The following is a 21,143-nucleotide window of genomic DNA, read 5'->3' on the forward strand; positions in this document are numbered from 1 at the left end:
TTCCTCCGGGTGCTCCGGTTTCCTCCCACAGTCCAAAGACACGCAGGTTAGGTGGATTGGCCATGATAAATTGCCCTGAGTGACTAAAAAGGTTAGATGGGGTTATTGGGTTACGGGGATAGGGTGGAAGTGAGGGCTTAAGTGGGTCGGTGCAGACTTGATGGGCCGAAGGGCCTCCTGTTCTATGCCTAGGTGGTTCCCCAGACAGTACAGCAGGAATGGAGGTGGCCTGCTATGATTCATGCCCTGCGACCTGGGTCCCCCTTGGCGGCACCTTCTGGGCCTGGATGGGCGTGGCTGCTGCTCGACTGTCCCGAATGGCGTGGTGCCACCCCGTTCTGCCTGCTGCCCACCAGGGAGGGGGGCGGGGAGGATTCCGAGGTGCTGCAATGTTCCGGCACCTCCCCTGCGCGAGTCACCAGCACATGCCCCATCACCACCTCCCTCGGGGTGCCTGATGTGGGCCACTCTATGAGACGGGGGTGTGAGGGGAGCTAGCCCCTGAGGCTCACCTGCCGCTGCCAGTCCTGGAGGCACGCTCTGGTCTCAACCAGGGTCCACACGCTCGCGGCCATGGAGCACAGAGAGTGGACCATCTCCGCCTGGGACTGCGTCATGTCACGCTCCAACTGTGCCACCGCCTTCTGGGTTTGTATCACAGCAGCCAGTGACTGGGCCACCACCCTCTGTGCCTGAGCCACGTCAGCCAACGCTTGGGTGATGCCGCCGACGTTCCCTGCCAGGGCCCACTTTGACGCGGCCACGCTCAGAAGCGCCGTTGCAATGTCCAGGTGGTTCTGGCATATGGTTGCCTGTGAGATGGCAACCCTGTCCTGGGCCTCGGCCAGCGTCTGCACAGAGTACACCTGTCCTTGGACATGCTGATCCATAGCCACGACCGTCGACACCAATGCATCCACCGCAGGCACTACCTGTCAGGTGTTGGCCCGGGTGGCACACATTGTCGGCACAACCCCCTGCTTTTGCACGTGGTTGGACTCCTCCAACTGCACCTGCAGGTACCGGATGCTCGCCAACAGCCCCTCATGTCCCTGGCTCTTCAACTGCATCTCCACTGTAGACTGGATTATCCAATCCAGAAGCCCGAAACCCGCCTGGACGGCAGCTGGTCCCTGGGGTCGGCCTGCCCTCCGACCGTCCACCCCCTCTGGTGTTCCTACCGCCACCAGCCGTACTGGATCAGATATGTGGTGAGCACCAGATGATGTCCCAGGAGCCTCTTCACTAACGTGCCCAACCGAGGTGAGTGTCTCTGGGATGGTAGAGGGTGTTCGAGACAGCTGTGACGGGGAATCGGGGTCATCTTCCAACCCAAGCTCCGTGGTCTCCTGGGAGTCCGAGCTGCTAGCCTTGTCACTGCTCAGCTGACGGGTGGCTCTGGCTGGGGGCGGCGAACACCAGATGAATCCACCCCATCTCCAGGTCCTGTAAGGCACAAGAAGCACGCATGATTGTCAGAGATTATCATAGAATTTACAGTGCAGAAGGAGGCCGTTCGGCCCATCGAGTCTGCACCGGCTCTTGGAAAGAGCACCCCACCCAAGGTCAATACCTCCACCCTATCCCAATAACCCAGTAACTCCACTCAACACTAAGGGCAATTTTGGACACTAAGGGCAATTTATCCTGGCCAATCCACCTAACCTGCACATCTTTGGACTGTGGGAGGAAACCGGAGCACCCAGAGGAAACCTACGCACATACGGGGAGGATGTGCAGACTCCGCACAGACAGTGACCCAAGCCGGAATCGAACCTGGGACCCTGGAGCTGTGAAGCAATTGTGCTATCCACAATGCTACCGTGCTGAGTGGATTATACAAGGGGGGGGTGGGGGGGGGTTGACGCGTGTCATGGAAAACCACAACAAAGCAGAGTCACACTTCCTTGCCTGTGGCCGAACTGCACCTCGGCGACCTCCCTTTCCTCCGGTCCGCCGTCCACGTCCAGGGCTCGCTGCTCCGGCGGTCCCCCTCCTGTCTTCTCCCGCTCCCTCCGGTTGTGTGCGGCATTCTCCTGCAGCAAGGGAGGGTTGTGGTTAGACAGTCAGAAGTATGAAGCCCAGGGGGTGGGTAGCTGGTGGCCTCATGGGTGCCGGCATGTGGTGCATGGTGGGGGTTTGGCTGCCCTCTGGTTGGTAGAGGGTTGGGTTACGGGGGATAGTGCCAGTGGCACAATGCTGCCTACTCACCCTGGCTGCCCAGAGAAGGTCGTGCGGTTTTTTGGGGCACTGCTAGCTGGTCTGGATTGTGTTGCCCACTGCACTGACCATGTCTGCCACCTGCAACCAGGCACGCCGAACGGCGGCGGCTGGTAGCCCCCTTCCTGGGCCGGCGTTCAGGGTCATCCGCCACCACGTCCAAGATGATCTCCAGCTTGGCACTGGTAATCCTCGGTGCTGCTCTGCTCACTGTCATCTTGTTGGCTTCGATGGTGTGTGTTGGGGAGTGAAATGTGTATATGCAGCTTGTAAGCCTCCTGACAGTCATCACTGAACCGGCGAAAACGGCACCGTTTCTCATTATAATCGATTGTGTTCCACGTGGCGCTAGTGCTAGCCCCTTAACACTAGTGGAATCAATCCAGGTGTGGAACCAGTTTTGCTGTCTTGAAAGTCCACAAATCCTGCATTGGCGTCAACACAGTCACAGAATCGGAGAATCCCGCCCAAGACGATCTGTTTCTGTGTACAAAGACAGGAAGTGGGCTAACAGTGCAGCTGCATACAGCCAGTACTTTGTTTTTGTTTCAAATCTTGAGGGGAAAAAAAGGTATTGTACATTTAATTTCATTCATGGGTTGAACATTTAGTGATAACTTATTTTTTTGTTTTGCCTTTAGGTCTTCAATAAGCTTATCAGGCGTTACAAATATCTGGAAAAAGCATTTGAAGATGCAATTAAAAAGGTAATTTTTCTTGTGAAATAAGTGTAATAATGTTTTCAATTTGGGGGGTTTTGAAACTACTTTAAACTTTATACTGTGTCACTTTATGGCATCATAGTGCTGAAGGTTTTTTAATAGTCTACTGCACATAGAGCTGAATCACACAAATCATAATATCCCATGTTTCATCTCCTGTATCTGCCAAGTTAACTCAATTCAACTGGGATATCTGTTGTGGCACTGCAATTGGCTTCAAGACTGCACTGAGGTCCTGCTTCTGTTTGCCACCCAGTGACACCTGGTGTAAGTGTGCACATGTGGACCTTGGGTGAGGTCAGCTCTGATGGCCTCTGCAGTGGAATAGTTTGCCAATGTTCATTGTTAGAGCATTCATTTAAAGAAATCAAAATCACAGCGTGGACCAGCGAACAGTATAAATGAGTGGCTTAAGGTAATGGTGGGGGAGGATGGCTTAGAGCATCTGTATAAAGACGAAGATGGTTTTTAGAGTGAATATTATACAATAGTCACAATAAGGATTCAAATGAAGTCATCGAGTAGGTGAGTATGGAGGAGAGTGAATGCTAGGACTTGTTTCTGACCCTGTTAAATCTCAAGTAGATATTTGACCTGGAAATCATTGTGAGGGACCCCTGAATGCAGGTTTCTGCTTTGCAAAAGAGTACTGCTTTATTTGGGCCCGACCATCTTTGAGTAGTTTGCTTCTTGTCAAAGATTATAGAGGTGGAATTTTTACGAAGTGATCCCTATATCTGCTGCCTTCACTTTGATGGGAGCTCCAGAAAAATGGTGTGGAACTGTCAAAGTTGTGGCAGGAGATTGTGAGAACCATTCGTAAAATTACTGGTGACAATGTGAGTATGTTTCGGATAAATATATGGGAGCAGTAAGATAATAAAGATACTAAAATAGGAAGGCTATTTAAATGTTTTAAAGTAGCATATTAAGTTATAAAAGTGCTTGATAGTTGTATTGCATAAGTAAGCAGTTATCGGGGGCACAATAAAGAGTGAGATTTTGACAGATGTTAAACAGATGATCGAGAATTAGCAGACCGTTTTATGTTTAATTCAATTTTTAATAAGGGCATTTTAGCATGGCTAATCCACCTACTCTGTACATCTTTGGGTTGTGGGGGTGAGACCCCTGCAGACACTGGGTGAATGTGCAAACTGCACACAGACAGTGACCCAGGACCGGGATCGAACCCGGGTCTTCAGCGCTGTGAAGCAGCAGTGCTTGCCACCGTGCCGCCCGCCATTTTTATTTCTACTGCCTTGTTTAACTATTGCAGCTGTGCTGCACATTCAAAATCCACTGGCATGCAAACATGAAGTGCTGGAGGTACAAGTAAAGATCTTTGCAGCCTCCGAGTTGCGCAGTAATTAGGTAGGGTGATATTTCAGTAATTAATTTGTGTCCAACTTTGGGATATCTGTAAATAACATTTAACGGGCATATATGAATATGAAGGTGCAAAAAAATCTTTAAGATGCTGCAAATGAGATCATTATGCTTTCTTCGCTTAGTATGTCATTTTTTTTTTTAAACCACTTTATTTGTTATCCTTTCGCAGCTATTGCTATTCCTGAAAGCGTTTTCAGCTTCTGAACAGACTAAATTGGCAACACTTACTGGTATCCTGTTGGCCAATGGATCACTTCCAGCTATGATTTTAACAAGCTTATTCTCGGATAATTTGGTTAAAGAAGGTAATACTTGAGGAAACTTTCATAATTTGTTTTTAAATTATTGCTGAAGCTGGTGTTGAATTGAAATAATCGTGTGTTTCTGGGTCTAGAGCTAGAACCCAAGGATCCCCAAAAAGGTGCTGCAGAGAATGGGGAGACTAGCACTCCCAAATCTGCAATATTACCACTGAGCTGCAACTGTGGAGAGGGTAAGGGGGTGAATAAAAGAGCCAGAAGCCGTGGAAGGGCTCCTGCATGGGGACTTCCCTCTGGCCCTGGCCAGGGCTGCGCTCCCATCCCCACCGAACAAACATTCAACAAGCCCAGTGGTGATAGCAAAACTCCGGTTGTGGAACCAACTGCGACAGAACTTCAGATTAACCAAAATATCCATTAAGGGCCCCATCCGCAATAACCACAGGAATCTGCCCGCGACAGTGGGCGCCACCTACAAAAGGTGGAGACCGGATGGAGAGGCGCTGACAGTTCGGGTCTTCTATGCAGATTACAGACTGACAACACTCGAGGAACTAACACAGAAGTTGCAGCTGACAGGGAGGAATGAGCTAAGGTATATGCAGGCCAAAAACGTCTTGCATAGGGAAACAAGGACATACCCATGACCACTGCAACAATCATTGCTAGAAGACCTACTGGACGGTGACATCTTGGGGAAGAGGAACTGCGACGACCTGTATGGGCGACTACTGGGAAGGGCACTCTCACCACTGGACGAGAGAGGGGAAAAATGGGAGAAGGACATAGGGTTTGAAATAGGGTGGGGCTCTGGAGCGAAGCACTGCATAGGGTCAACTCCACCTCCACTTGAGCAAGGCTAAGCCTAATGCAGCTGAAAGTGGTACACCGAACTCACTTAACTAGAACCCAACTAGAATGCACAGCATCAAGCCAACCAAACAGGAACAAGATATAAGATCTGAAGAGGGAAGAAGACAAGCCAGATGACTAGAAGGGGAGGGGGAGTCAGGAAGGAAGAGGGGAAAAGGAAGGTTGGGGATACAGCTGGAGGTAAGCACCTACTGGAGAATGTAAAACAAGAAGCCGCAACCAACGTAAATAACAAAAGACATATTTTTTAAATTTAGAGTACCCTATTCATTTTTTCCAATTAAGGGACAATTTAGCATGGCCAATTCACCTACCCTGCACATCCTTTTGGGTTGTGGGGGTGAAACCCATGCAGACACAGGAAGAATGTATAAATTCCACATGGACAGTGACCCGGGGCTGGGATCGAACCCGGGTTCTCGGCACAGTGAGGCAGCAGTGCTAACCACTGCCACTGTGCAGCCCGGATTGTCCCATGAATTGCAATTATAGACCATGTTTATGACAAGTATAACAAATGTTTCACAAGAAATATTGTTTAGATTTAAAAGTAGCAAAGAACATTTAATATTCAAAAAGTAAGATGATTGTATATGAAATATCTTTCATGAAACTTTATGCAATAATGTGATATATTTCAATTACAAATAAATGGGGTCAAGTACTAACTGAGAGCATGCAATTAAATCCAATTGCTCAAAATATGCAGAGAACTCAAAATATGCAGAGAACTAACTGTACAGGGGCTGGTTTAGCACAGTGGGCTAAACAGCAGCCTTGTAATGCAGAACGAGGCCAGCAGTGCAGGTTCAATTACCGTACTGGCCCCCCCAAACAGACGCTGTCATGTGGCGACTAGGGGCTTTTCACAGTAACTTCATTGAAGCCTACTTGTGACAATAAGCGATTATTATGATTATTGCCTTCTGAAAGCAGAATGGAAAAGTGTACTACAAATGTAAGGACAATATTTTCTCCAGCAACAAGTTTGTGGTCGGTGGTAACTATTGCAGGCTGGATTATTTGAAGAATGCTTGAATTTTGGCTTAAATGCAAAATCTAGCTCCCAGTTGTATTTTTAAAAAAATCACTTTTCTATACTTGGTGAACAGTTGGCATTCACTTTCAGAAAGTTCAAAGTAATAATTCAGTTGAACCTCATAAGATCAGAGACAAAGCATGGAGTTGAGGAAACCGAACTGGGCGATAGACTGTTCACCGTCTTAGAGCATGAGACTTGAGTTTAAATCAAATCCAGATGTGAATTAAAGCCACCTCTAACTCATTCTCGTAAGAATTGAGACCACGTTCATTTCAAGTCCTGATCAGAGTAGTCAGTACAAAACTGACCCTAATTCACACCTCCATTCTCAGTAAAGACCATAGGATAGCTGGCATGGCAAATGGAAAAATGTTACATTGGTTCACTGAGATGGTGCAGATTGAAAACCATTCCATTTCTCATTACCAACAGCACTTGTTTTGATCAACCAAATAATTAATTCAAACAAATCACCTTGAGTAAATGAAGTTCATTAACATCCATCCTGTCTTAAATTAAATGCCAGTTATTTTGTACTGCATGGCATAATTGAAAAGGAAGGGAAATGTTGTTGATATATGGTGGAACATGTTCATTTTCCTAGAGGGTACACCAGAACTGTCTGAAGTAGAGGAATTACTCATTGGAGCATGACTGATTCCAACAGAAAGGATGAATGATCAAAGCTCCTAACTAATAATGTATTCTTCATGATGTGAAAGAAAGACTTGTTTTTATGTAGCAGCTTTGCCAACCTCAATGTCCCAAAGGCCTTCACTGTTGATGAAGTGAGTGGTATTGACACACTCTCAGATTAAAAGATTGGCCATTTTGGACTGAGATGAGGAGGAGTTTCTTGACTTTCTCTACCCCAGAGGACTGTGGAGGCCGTTATTAAGCATTTTCTCCCTAACAGAACTGTGGGTGTGCCTACACCACATAGTCTGGTCCGTTTTAAGAAGGCAGCTCACCACCACCTTCTGGAGGACAATTCGGGATGAGCAATAATTGCTGGCCAACCAGTGATGCTCACATCCCTAAAATGACTTGAAAACAAATTCAGGACTGAGATTGATAGATTTCTCACTATTAAATATATCATGGCTGTGGGGCAGCGTGGGGAAAATGGTGTTGCGGAAGAGGATGAACCATGATCCACTTGAATAGCAGAGCAGGTTTGAGGGGCTGAATGGCCTACTCCTGCTTCTACTTCCTATATTCAAGGGGCTGGGAGGCCTTTTTCAATGCCACATAAAACTAGAAGTGTAGTCATTGGTGTAAAGTAGGAAACGTGACAGCCAATTGGGTCATGCGAGTTCCCAGAAACCGTAATATTGAACAGCTAACTCCTGTTCTTCTTCAAAACAGTGCCACAGGATCCTTTATGTGCACCTTAGAAAGCAGAGAGGCATTGGTTTAATATCTCAGCTGCAAGGCACAACTCCCAAGAGTGCAATATTGCATTGGAGTGTCAGCCTGGATTTTGTGTTCCCGTATCTGGAGTGAGACTGGAACCCAAAACCATGTGACTCAGAGGCGAGAGTGTTACCAACTGAACCATAGCTGACACTATGGGGAAAGCAAATTACTGCGGATACTGGAATCTGTAACAAAAACAGACAATCTCAGAAGGTCTGACGGTATTTGTGGAGAGAGGAGGGAACTAACATTTTGAGTCTGGAGGAATCTTTGTCAAAGCTGGAGAGAACTGAAAATAGGTTCAAGTTTATACTGTTGTGGTGAGGCTGGATAGGAGGCCAACGATAGGTAGAGATTGACACCCATCGCTTGTCCCCTATCGAGCCCCAACCCCCAACTACAGACGCTATTTCCAGCTCTCTCCAGCTTTGACAAAAAGCCACCCAGGTTCAAAACGTTAGCTGACACTGACTTTTGAATCATTGTGCTTCAAGTGGCATCTGCCCTGTTTTATCAGGCTTTCAGGGAAAGGTTTTGAAAATTATTTTTTCCCCTTAAAACAGGAATATCCGCATCATTTGCTGTAAAGGTTTTTAAAGCTTGGATGGCAGAAAAAGATGCAAATGCTGTTACCTCATCCCTCAGAAAATCCAACTTGGACAAGAGACTGTTGGTGAGTACATCTAAACCAAGCACTGTTATAAGGTCAGGCTGACATTAAATTCTGCAAACCTTTAGTGTTTTATTTGGTTGGGGAAAGAAAGTTAAGGTAGGAGATTACAACAATGGAGAAAGTTAAGGTATACACGCAATATCAGCTGGATACCAATATAGCTTTATGTAGTTTATTGCTAATTGTACAGTTTTAATTATGCACTACATTTGATAAAATTTTACAAGATAAAATGCGAGTCTGTGGATATCTTAAATAATTTGCTCTGGGATGCACCTTAATCCAAATCAAGTGATAATTTATAAAATGATGCATGCCCCAATCTAGGGATATACCGAGTGAAGTATCCATGTGTTCAAAAAAAAAATCAACGATAGAAAGAAATTGTGGGATTGATTTCAAATTGAGAAGTAGTCAAAGCCTGCTGCGATTCTTGTCGGATGTGGAAATCTTTAAAACATCTGGGGGGGGAAAATAATTAAAATAAGGTTGTTTACTCCTTTAATGGCACAGCTTGTTAAGGCAATGAATAGCTGAGCCCGGGAGTTCAGAAAAGTCCCAAGTTCAAGCCATGGTACTTGCTCAGTTAGCTGATTTTGGCCAAAGTGATTTGTTCATTCAGCGCAATTGGCTTCAGCACCCGTGCGACAGGAAGAGGGGCAATAAGATCAGGTTCCAATAACTTCCCCTGAAACTTTGATTTGTTTTCCACATGTAAGTTATTAGCCCAATTGATATTTTACAAGCAAGCAGAGTCTATACATCCCGACTTCCGGTGGTGGCGATGTGCTGAGCGGATGCACATCAGGTGGCTCTCCTCCCAGTCGGACCCAACACAGTACATTTACCTGAGATTTTGGCGCAAAAAGTCTCCTAAAAATGAAATTAAAATTGCTTATTGTCACAAGTAGGCTTCAAATTAGTTACTGTGAAAAGCCCCTAGTTGCCACATTCCGGTGCCTGTTCAGGGAGGCTGGTACGGGATACCTACCCGAACGCAGAAGGCACCAATAGTGCAAGAAGAAAAGAGGATACCTGCGAACAACAGATCGAGGGTATGGCGTGAAGATGGAAACAGCAGCGAAGGAAAGGGGCAGGAACAACGGGCAAGCGGACCGGCGGCCACACTGGGCAAGGCGGAGACACAGGCAAACCAGGAAGGGGAACAATCGGCGACTCGAACGGCGGTACAGGAGCCCCCACCACCACCACCACTCCACACACACACTGGGACGGATGAAGGTACGTTTTAGAAAAGGAACTGACCGCCATGCAAGAAGCGATCAGGATGGAGAGCTCCAGGTAGTGATGAAGGAAGTGGGGCCAGAAGCGATAGCCACCCTTCAGCGTACGATAGAAGACCTGGGACAGAAGGTGAGAGGCCCAGGAGAGGGTGATCCTGGATGTGGAGAAAGCATCAAAGGAACAGATCGACAGGATTGTGGCTCTGAAAACAGAGGTGACGAGCTTGGTGGCAGCCCAAGGTAGTCTTAAAGGGAAGGTCGAGGACCGAAAACAAAGACTATGATGTGGACTATGTTTTTGCGCGGGACTGTGCTGTCTCGTTTTTGGGTCCGTCTCTTCTCTCCGTATGAGGAGCGGAATCCGGGAAAGGAGAGTGAAAATAGGGAAGGCGGGCAAAAGGGGTGCAATGAGGGGTGGGTAAAACAGGGCCAGGGCTAGACCAGCACTGGGAGGGGAGCCACCGTACTAGCAAGGAGGGCTAGCGCAGGAAGAGAAACCGTAAGGGAGGCCGCTGCGGACCTCTTGGGTGAGAGGCGGCGCCTGGCCAAAAGGGGCTGGGGAGATGGGGCAGAAGGGTGGGGGAGAACACGGTGGGGTAGATGGGACCGAAAGAGGGGGGGGGGGGGGGTAGGGGGACGATGCGCAGAACAGAAAGGGAACAAAAACATAGATAAGGACTGGCAACAAGACCGACACAGGGCGAGGAACCAAGATGGTGCCACCAGCAGCCACTTGGGAGGGCCCCTGGGCAAAGGGAGACCCTGGAGTGCAGAGGCGCACCCACATGGTATACGCATAGTTGGCGACCATGTTGGGTACCCCCTGGGCGAAGGGAAACTCCGGAGCGCAGGGACCCTACCTCATGGTGCGAGCGGCGACCGAGGCTATTTTGGACGGACCCCTAACAAAGGGAAACCCTGGAGTGCAGGGGCTCCTTCACCAAGTAAGTATGGGTGACTAACGGCCCGGTGAAAAGACTACCGTCTTCGCCCACCTAGGAATCCTGAGGGCTGACATAAGTTACCTGCAGGAGACGCACTTGAGGGAGAAGGACCGACTGCTGGTGAGGAACGGCTGGGTGGGACAGATGTACCATTCATGGTACGGGACGAGGGTTGGGGGAGTAGCAATACTGATTAACAAGAGGACAAGGTTTACAGAAACCAAGATGGTTACGGACTCGGGGGATTATAAGTCATGGTCAGCGGTCTCCTGGAAGGGGCACCGGTAGTACTGGTGAATGTGTACACTCCCAACTAAGATGACACAGAATTTATAAAAAAGACCATGATGGAAATTCCTCACATTGATACACACCAGCTGACTTTAACTGCGTACAGGACCCACTGACCGACCGACCAAAATCCAGAATGGGGAAAAAGACTGGCACGGCTAGGGAATTGGGAGTATTCATGGAGCAGATGGGGGTGGTGGACCCACGGAGGTTCCTGCACCCGGGAGAAAAGGAGTTTTCATTCTTTTCACAAATGCACAAGGTACCCGCATCGACTTCTTTGCAGTGGGGAAATCGGTGCTTTTATGGATTATAGGAGCAGAATACTCCGCGATCGTCATCTCCGACCACGCTCCGCATTACATGGACGCGAGGTTGGAGACGGGCCGTGCCCAGCACCCTGCAAGGAGGCTGGATACTGACCTGGCCAACAAGGCATCTGCCAAAGAATATCGTGGGCCATAGGCGATTAGGAGGGGAGGTCTCTCCCTCCACATTTCGGGAGGCACTGAAGGCCATGGTTAGAAGAGAGATTATAGCTTACGAGGCATGCAGAGATGGGGAAGGGAGGGTGAACAGGCAGAGCCTGGGATGCTGAAGAGGAGGAGGAGTAAGAGGAGTAAATTTTGAAAATGCCAACGAAAAGGTTTCCCCCAAAAAAATAGCTTGGTGTACATCCCAATTTGAACCATGAACATTAGGCGTTTTCATTCTACTGTGAACAGTTTTACATTTACAGAACTATTATGTTTTTCACAGGAACTCTTCCCGGCAAATAAACAAAACTTTGAACATTTTGCCACATACTTCACTGATGCAGGTCTGAAAGAGCTATCCGACTTCCTCCGAGTCCAACAATCTCTGGGAACTCGCAAAGAACTGCAAAAAGAACTTCAAGAGAAACTGTCTCAGGAATGCCCCATAAACGAGGTATATTAGATTTGAGGTGCTGAATTTGTAGTAAATACCATCAAAAGATCACAAAAATGTGTCGAAAAATCTAACGGAATAAGTCTATCATTTAAAAGATCACCATTATTGGAATTATTATAAGCTAAGATATAGACCGCATTTGATTGAGGTCCGGGTCGGCGGTGGAAGGTAGATCAGAGCGCAGGTGGTGCGGTGGGGGCAGCTTCAAAGGAAGGGTTGGTAGACAGGGGAGGTGAAACCTTTTACTTAAAATATCAGAGTTCTGAATTCTTAATTTCTAACAATGGGGTTCTCCGTTGTTCCTGACGTAGCAAGGTACGAATAACTAGTGTTTGGAAATCAGGTATAATTTCTTGAGCAAGAAGTTCTATCCCTCAAGATCCTTGGATTCCTTGAGTGGTGCCAACACAAGTGATGTCTTCTGTTTGTGAAGTGATGTTGTATTGAACTGTGTTTCAGAAGAATTATACCAAAATATACTTTGTGTGGCTGAAAAGTCATGTCATTAAATGAGTTGGAGGTAGGGATGCACAGGTGCAGTTGGGTATGGATTCCATTAGTGCCAGGATGCCAGTTGGTAAGTTTTGACATTGATCCTGCTGTGATTGGCAGGGAAGATGGAGGCCATCTCATAATCTCTGAATACTGAAGAGATTCAGGAGTCCCACATGGGTAAGCTGGCAATTTATGCCAAGGGATACTAAGTCCCTCTGAGAACTGGGATGTGGGCACTGCCAAATGGGTGGGTGGACACTTTGTTTCCAATGTTAGAGGCCCCGATTCAAAGCCAATCCCAGCATATCTACAAGTGCATCTGCTGGCAGAGTTGCATTATTTCCTATGTAGCAGCTTTTGGCCCCAAAAGAATGGAAATGCTGAGAAATTAGCAATTGCATGCTGGAGTTTTGTATTGATTTACTGAAAAGTATTAAAAAGGGAGGTCCACAATATCTGGTGACGATAGGTGCTCACCCTTTCGCTGAAATGTTATTGTTGAAGTGAGTGATTGCCTGGCTTCCTAATGGCCAAATAGGTTTAATCAATAGATGCTAAGTTAACCGATCTCCGCTGGGATGATGGCAAAGCTACTACAACTGTCTTCAGAATCTCTCCGTTTTGATGGGGAAAACAACCCAGTGACCGTTGAAATAAATGTAAAAGTAGCAACTTGATTGGGCACAGTGGTGATGCATCCCAAAATGAAATACTGTGGATACACTTGCTGTCCAAGACTAGCATAAAAACATGATTATGATCTGAAAGAGCAGAGGCATGGAAAAGCATTCTGGCCAAATAGTCTCACTTTCGATGATATGTATAGGGGGAAAGCTGGGGAGAGGAAAATGACCTGGTTACTTCCAAGCTAGTATCGTTTCACATAAATATCTTGTCTTCAGATAGTCCTGTATGTCAAGGAAGAGATGAAGAGAAATGATTTGCCAGAACAGGCTGTGATTGGACTCCTGTGGGCATGTGTAATGAATGCTGTTGAATGGAACAAGAAAGAGGAGTTGGTCACAGAACAAGCTCTGAAGCATCTAAAGGTATGAAGCTCAAAGAACAACCCTCCATGTAATTACTCATTTGGGTGCAAGAACTTGAGATAGTAGATTCTCTTGGCATTATTGACCCATAATGAACTGTGGTAATATGGTTATTACATTTTTCCAGCTTCATCATTTCCAGATTAATTAGGCATGGGATTTTAAGAACACACATGCTGCTTAAAGAAATAATTTACAGGCACTTGATCGTTCATGCTAATGAACCTTTATCTACTGTATTATGGTCAAAAGCATTACATTTCAGAGTATAGCAATATCACATAACTTACACTCCTTGCTCCAGCATATAATTTTATGATCTCTACATGTTCTGAAAATTAATAAATCGAAAAGGCACAAAGGGGTATCAGTGCTTGAGTGCTTCTGCTGACTGTAATCCATCAGCCACCAGAACTGAAGCATTTTATGCTTTGCCAGTTTCAAGAATTAATGTTAGATTAAATGTTTACTGTTTAATTAACATCACCATGAAAGCAGTAATAAATTTATAATCTATTCTATTTGTGCTATTGTATTCAAACAAGCTTGGTGATACACACTGAATTATAATCAAGCTTATACCAACATCTTGCGTATGGATGCTTGAACAATGGCCTGCCACCAATTCTAACACTACGTTTGATATCTGAAATGGCAGTAATAGCGTTTGCTGAATTTTGGGCTTACACTGCAGTGTGGCATGTAATTAAACTCATCTTATCTGCTACATATCTGCTTAATTGTACTAAATTTGTAGGGTGACTAGGGAAGGGAGATGGGTGGGAGTCAAAGCAGGTTAACAGGAAGGATTGGAGCTGTTGCTCATTTCATACACCTAGGGAGGTATTTGCAAATTCCCCATTTTGAATGGGACTTGGGCCTTTTAAAATGGACTATTCATCCTCATAATAAAGCATTCAGCCTTACTACCCTTTCCTGCTGGAATCCCTCTGGTTAACCTTTTTGATTGTTCACTAAAGTTCAGTGGTTATCACAAGAAACAGTGCACATTATTTAATTAGGAACCCAATTGGATTTTAACTTGGCCATTGAGGCCAACCATATCCAGTGAAGACCGGTCAGGAGCTGTGGGCAGGCCCCATAAAGAAGGTTGCTTCTCTACCGACTCTAATTATGGTTAAAAGCCATAGACTTCCCATCTCCTGCAGGACTTTTAAATCGCTCCCTGCAACTTGCATATATATATGGCATGCCTTTGATTGGTGGTGGGCACCTAATCTTTGGTTTGTACATACTGTCCAGCTTTCTTCTAGTGGGCAGCTGACAAGTAACATACAGATCAGGCTCCTGAGATGAAAGGGCGTTCAATCTAACCCATTTTTGTATCGCCTTTCTCCTCCACACCATGACAGAATGTGGTTTTCTGGAAACTATTTTATCCATTCATTATCCTAGTTGTTGTTGTCAAACAATTGAAGATTTTCATTAATAAAGTTGCTTATTTAACTCTTAGGCAATGGATATAAATAGGAATGCGTTTTTAAAAATCTATAATACCAGCTGAGAATTATGTGGGGGGAAAAGATCAAGATGGATACATTTTTGTCTTCCGTGCTTATGGTGCAGAGTATCATATGTCAGGAATGTGTTGGGAAAATGGACAAGCACATATCCCTGATTTTACATACACTAAAATGAATGGATAGAAAATCATAGAAGACATATACCCACATTTTCAATGTGCTCTTCCAGCACTCCAGTAGCATTAAAGGAAAAAATATACTCCAATCTATCTTTTGTAATTCAGAACATTTGTGATAGAAGTAGAATTTCTCAGTAACAATTGATAATGAAGGCAAGCAGCCAGTGTCATTTGCCAATTGTAGACAGCTAAATACATTTGTAATCATTTTCAGCAATATGCTCCGCTCCTTGCAGTATTCTGTACCCAAGGTACATCAGAGTTGACCCTACTCCAGAAGATTCAGGAATATTGCTACGACAATATCCACTTTATGAAGACTTTCCAGAAGATCATTGTGCTTTTTTACAAAGGTATGCTTTGAATTGGCAAGTTTTCTTCAAGGAGTAATCTGTTCCCTAACAGTTGTAAATTAGATATAAAAAAGAAAATACTGGATAATCCCGGCAGGTCTGACTGCATCTATGGAGAGAGAAGGGAGCTAAAGGTTCGAGTCTGGATGACTCTTTGTCCAGACTCAAAACGTTAGCTCCCTTGTCTCTCCACAGATGCTGTCAGACCTGCGGAGATTGTCTTTTCTGTTTTTGTTTCAGATTCCAGCATCTGCAGTAATTTGCTTTTATCTTTGTGTAAATTAGATAGTATGTCTTGTCATAAACATGCATCTTAGAATCATGTTAGTTCATACTTTATCTTGGCTTACAGGCTCTATGAATGCATGTCCTTTGCATAGGAGAATTTCTTATCAAGAAACCGAGTTCAGGGCACCACCAAAAGAATGATAGAGAAGCCAAGGTAATAAGGAATGATTAGGTTAGTTGAAACCTGGATTTTAAAATTGTATAGGAGGAAGGAAAAACTGAGTTAGATGAGGTGCTACATGGTTTTAATGTCCTGGAAAAGAAAATTGGAGTAAAAGGCTTGATGTGAGATTTGGATTTTAAAAATAGATTACGTCTAGTGAATACTGTTTGTGGGTGAAAACAATTTGTCGTCAAAAAGAAAAGTAAGATTCATGGAGACAGATGTAGCAATGGAAGGAATGTGAGTTTCATTTAAGGCCAAAGAAGATAGCAAATGCAAGAATTTTGACATATAATGGGTTGACCCATTAAAGGTGGTAACTATTCAATTAACCGTACCAGAAAAATATGGAAGACCAGAAGACATTGGAGCAGAATTAGGCCACTCGGCCCATCGAGTCTGCTCCACCATTCAATCATGGCTGATATTTTCTCACCCCCAGTCTCCTGCCTTCTTCCCATAAACCCTGATTCCCTTATTAATCAAGAACCTATCTATCTCTGTCTTAAAGGCACTCAGTGATTTGGCCTCCACAGCTTCTGCGGCAAAGCGTTCCACAGATTCACCACCCTCTGGCTGAAGAAATTCCTCCTCATCTCTGTTTTAAAGGATTGTCCCTTTGGTCTGAGATAGTGCCCTCTGGTTCTAGTTTTTCCTACAAGTGGAAACATCCTCTCCACGTCCACTCTCTCCAGGACTCGCAGTATCCTATAAGTTGCAATAAGATTCCCCCCTCATCCTTCTAAACTCCAACGAGTACTGACCCAGAGTCCTCAACCGTTCCTTATATACGACAAGTTCTTCATTCCAGGGATCATGCTTGTGAACCTCCTCTGGACCCTTTCCAAGGCTAGCACATCCTTCCTTAGATACGGGGCCCAAAACTGCTCACAATACTCCAAATGGGGTCTGACCAGAGCCTTATTCCGCCTCAGTACATCTCTGGTCTTGTATTCTAGCCCTCTTGACATGAATGCTAACATTGCATTTGCCTTCGTAACTGCCGACTGAACCTGCACATTAACCTTAAGAGAATCATGAACAAGGACTCCCAAGTCCCTTTGTGCTTCTGATTTCTGAAGCGTTTCCCCATTTAGAAAATAGTCTATGCTAAATTCCTCCTTCCAAAGTGCATAACCTCACACTTTTCCACATTGTATTTCATTTGCCACTTCATTGTCCACTCTCCTAGCTTGTCCAAATCCTTCTGCAGCCGCCTTGCTTCCTCAATACTACCTGTCCCTCTACAGATCTTTGTATCATCTGCAAACTTAGCAACAGTGCCTTCAGTTCCTTCTTCCAGATCATTAATGTACACTGTAAAAAGTTGTGGTCCTAGCACAGACCCCTGAGGCACACCACTAGTCACTGGTTGCCATCCTGAAAAAGACCCCTTTGTCCCCACTCTCTGCCTTCTGCCAGTCAGCCAATCCTCTATCTATGCCAGGATATTGCCCTTAACACCATGGGCTCTTAATTTATTTAACAGTCTCCTATGCGGCACCTTGTCAAAGCCCTTCTGGAAATCTAAATAAATCACGTCCACTGGTTCTCCTATGTCTAACTTCCTTGTTACCTCCTCAAAGAATTCTAACAGATTTGTCAGACATGACCTCCCTTTGACAAAGCTGTGCTGACTCAGTCCTATTTTATCATGCACTTCCAAGTACTTTGCGATCTCATCTTGAATAACAAACTGTAAAATCTTACCAATGACCGAAGTCCGGCAACTGGCCTTTAATTTCCCATCTTCTGCCTCCCTCCCTTCTTAAACAGCGGTGTTACATTAGCACTTTCCAGAGCTCTGGGACCCTTCCTGCCTCCAGATTCCTGAAAGATCACCACCAATGCCTCCACAAATTCCTCAGCTATCTTTTCGGACCCTGGGGTGTAGACCATCCGTTCCAGGTGACTTGTCCACCATCAGACCTTTCAGTTTCCCCAGAACCTTCTCCTTGGTGATGGCCACTGCCCTCGCCTCTGCCCCCTGATTCTCCTGGAGCTCTGGTATCCCACTGGTGTCTTCCACCATGAAGACTGATGCAAAGTAACTATTCAGTTCGTCTGCCATTTCTTTGTTTCCTATTATTACTTCTGCAGCCACGTTTTCCAGTGGTCCAAGATCTATTTTTGCCTCTCTCTTGCCTTTTATATATTGAAAGAATACTAGCTAATTTGCACTAATATTTCATCTTCTCTCCCCTTATTGCTTTTTTAGTTGTCCTTTGCTCACTTTTAAATGATTCCCAATCCTCTGGCTTCCCACTAATCCCCGTCACTTTGTATGCTTTTTCTTTTGCTTTTATGCTGTCCTTGACTTCCTTCGTCAACCATGGATGCCTTATCCTGCCCTGAGCATGTTTCCTCCTCCTTGGGATGAATTTCTGCTGTGCCTCCCGAATAACCCCCAAAAACTCCTGCCATTGCTGTTCTACTGTCTTCCCTGCTAGTCTCCTTTTCCAATCAACTCTGGCCAGCTCCTCCCTCATGTCTTTGTAGTTACCCTTATTTAATTGTAGTACCGTTACATCTGACTCCAGCATCTCCCTCTCAAACTGCAGGGTAAATTCTATCATATTATGGTCACTGCTCCCTAAGGGTTCCTTCACCATAAGATCCCTAATCAAGTCTGTCTCATTACACATCACCAAATCCAGAATTGCCTGTTCCCTCGTCGACTCTGTCACAAGCTGCTCCAAAAATCCATCTCTTCGACATTCCACAAATTCCTTTTCTTGGGATCCACTACCAACCTATTTTTCCCAGTCCACATGCATATTGAAGTTGCCCATGATTATTGTGATATTGCCTTTTTTTTTTTTTTTTTTACATGCTTTCTCTGTCTCCTGATTTATTTTCTTTTTTTTTTTTTTAAATAATTTTTATTAAAGGTTTTCATAAAATATCAATAACAAAATGAGAAAAAAAGAACCCAACAGGATTAAGTACAAAACACAATCTAGAAAAGCAACCCCCCATACCCCCCCCCCCCGTACATAAATAATAAATTAACATTAACACCCCCGACTTAACACAACAGGTATATACACCCCCCTCAGTAAATAACAAAAACAATAATAAAGTAACCCCCCCCCCCGAGCTGCTGCTGCCATTGACCAATGTCTATTGTTCTGCCAGAAAGTCTAAGAATGGTTGTCACCACCTAAAGAACCCTTATACCGACCCTCTCAAGGTGAATTTCACCCCCTCCAATTTATTGAACCCTGCCATATCGCTGATCCAGGATTCCACGCTTGGGGGCCTCGCATCCTTCCACTGAAGAAGAATCCTTTGCCGGGCTACCAGGGACGCAAAGGCCAGAATACCGGCCTCTTGTGCCTCCTGCACTCCCGGCTCCTCTGCCACCCCAAATATTGCGAGCCCCCAGCCCTGTTTGACCCTGGATCCTACCACCCTCTACACCGTCCTCGCTACGCCCTTCCAAAATTCCTCCAGCGCTGGGCATGCCCAGAGCATATGGGTGTGATTTGCTAGGCTCCCTGAGCACCTAACACACCTGTCCTCACCCCCAAAAAAGCGGCTCATCCTTGTCCCGGTGATGTGTGCCCTGTGCAGCACCTTAAACCGTATGAGGCTGAGCCTCGCGCACGATGAGGAAGAGTTCACCCTCCCCAGGGCACCTGCCCACGTCCCTTCCTCAATCCCCTCTCCCAACTCCTCCTCCCTTTCACCTCCACCACCGAGGCCGCCTCCTCCTGCATCACCTGGTAAATTTCCGAGATCTTCCCCATTCCCCCCCCCCCCCCCCCCCCGAGAGCACCCTGTCCTGTACTGTGTGTGGCAGTCGCCGCGGGAATTCCACCACCTGCCGTCTGGCAAACGCCCTTACCTGTAGGTACCTGAAGGTGTTCCCCAGGGGGAGCCCGTACTTCTCCTCCAGCTCACCCAGGCTCGCGAACTTCCCGTCCACAAACGGGTCCCCCAACTTTCGTATCCCTGCCCTGTGCCACCCCGAAAACCCTCCACCTGTTCTTCCTGGGGCGAACCGGTGGTTCCCCCGTATTGGGGTCCACGCCGAGGCCCAACTTCCCCCCTGTGCCGCCTCCACTGCCCCCAATTTTTGACGGCAGCCGCCACCACCGGGCTCTTGGTATACCTCTTTGGAGGGAGCGGTGCCGTTGCCAGCGCTCCCAGACTCGTACCCACACAAGACGCCGTCTCCAGCCTCTTCCATGCAGCCCCCTCCCCCTCCATCACCCACTTGCGCACCATCGTCGTGTTGGCGGCCCAGTAGTACCCACAGCGGTTGGGCAGCGCCAGCCCCCCCCCCCCCCTATCTCTACTCCGCTCCAGGAACACCCTTCTCACCCTCTGAGTCCCTCGTGCCCACACAAACCCCATTATACTCCTGTTAACCTGCCTAAAAAAGGCCTTCGGGATAAACACAGGGAGGCACTGGAACAGGAACAAAAACCTTGGGAGCACCGTCATTTTGATTGACTGCACCCTACCCGCCAAGGACAGCGGCAAACGCGTCCCACCTCTTGAACTCCTCCTCCATTTGCTCCACCAGCCTTGTAAAATTAAGCCTATGCAGGGCCCCCCATCTCCTGGCCACCTGGACCTCAAAATACCTGAAGCTCCTCTCCGCCCTTTTTAGTGGGAGCTCGCCAATCCCCCTCTCCTGGTCCCCTGGGTGAACTACGAACAGCTCGCTCTTCCCCATGTTGAGCTTATACCCCGAAAAGTCCCCGAATTCCCTAAGAATCCTCATTACCTCCGGCATTCCTCCCACCGGGTCCGCCACAAACAGCAGCAGGTCATCCGCATAAAGCGACACCCTATGCTCCTCCCCACCCCGCACCAACCCCTTCCAGTTCCTCGACTCTCTCAGTGCCATAGCCAGGGGTTCAATCGCCAGTGCGAAGAGCAGGGGGGACAGGGGACTCCCCTGTCTCATCCCTCGGTGCAACCGAAAGTACTCGGACCTCCTCCTGTTTGTGGCCACACTCGCCATCGGGACCTCGTACAACAGCCTAACCCACCTGACAAACCCCTCCCCAAACCCGAACCTCTTCAGCACCTCCCACAGGTACCCCCACTCTACCCTATCGAAGGCTTTCTCAGCGTACATCGCCACCACTATCTCCGCCTCCCC

The 21,143-nt window shown here is 46.7% G+C and overlaps 1 protein-coding gene across 2 annotated transcripts in view; it reads left to right on the top strand.

The window, feature by feature from the left end:
* The window catches only part of bzw2 (basic leucine zipper and W2 domains 2), an 82,104-nt gene that overhangs the window by 47,433 nt on the left and 13,528 nt on the right, over positions 1-21,143 (top strand). For both annotated transcript variants that reach the window (XM_072509171.1, XM_072509172.1), the window contains exons 5-10: positions 2,862-2,927; positions 4,504-4,639; positions 8,492-8,601; positions 11,840-12,010; positions 13,411-13,557; positions 15,435-15,573. In XM_072509171.1, coding sequence (XP_072365272.1) covers positions 2,862-2,927; positions 4,504-4,639; positions 8,492-8,601; positions 11,840-12,010; positions 13,411-13,557; positions 15,435-15,573 — 769 coding nt within the window. The remainder of the gene's footprint in view (positions 1-2,861; positions 2,928-4,503; positions 4,640-8,491; positions 8,602-11,839; positions 12,011-13,410; positions 13,558-15,434; positions 15,574-21,143) is intronic.

The sequence above is a fragment of the Scyliorhinus torazame genome, chromosome 6 (genome assembly GCF_047496885.1).
Source record: "Scyliorhinus torazame isolate Kashiwa2021f chromosome 6, sScyTor2.1, whole genome shotgun sequence".
Classification (NCBI taxonomy): Eukaryota; Metazoa; Chordata; class Chondrichthyes; order Carcharhiniformes; family Scyliorhinidae; genus Scyliorhinus; species Scyliorhinus torazame.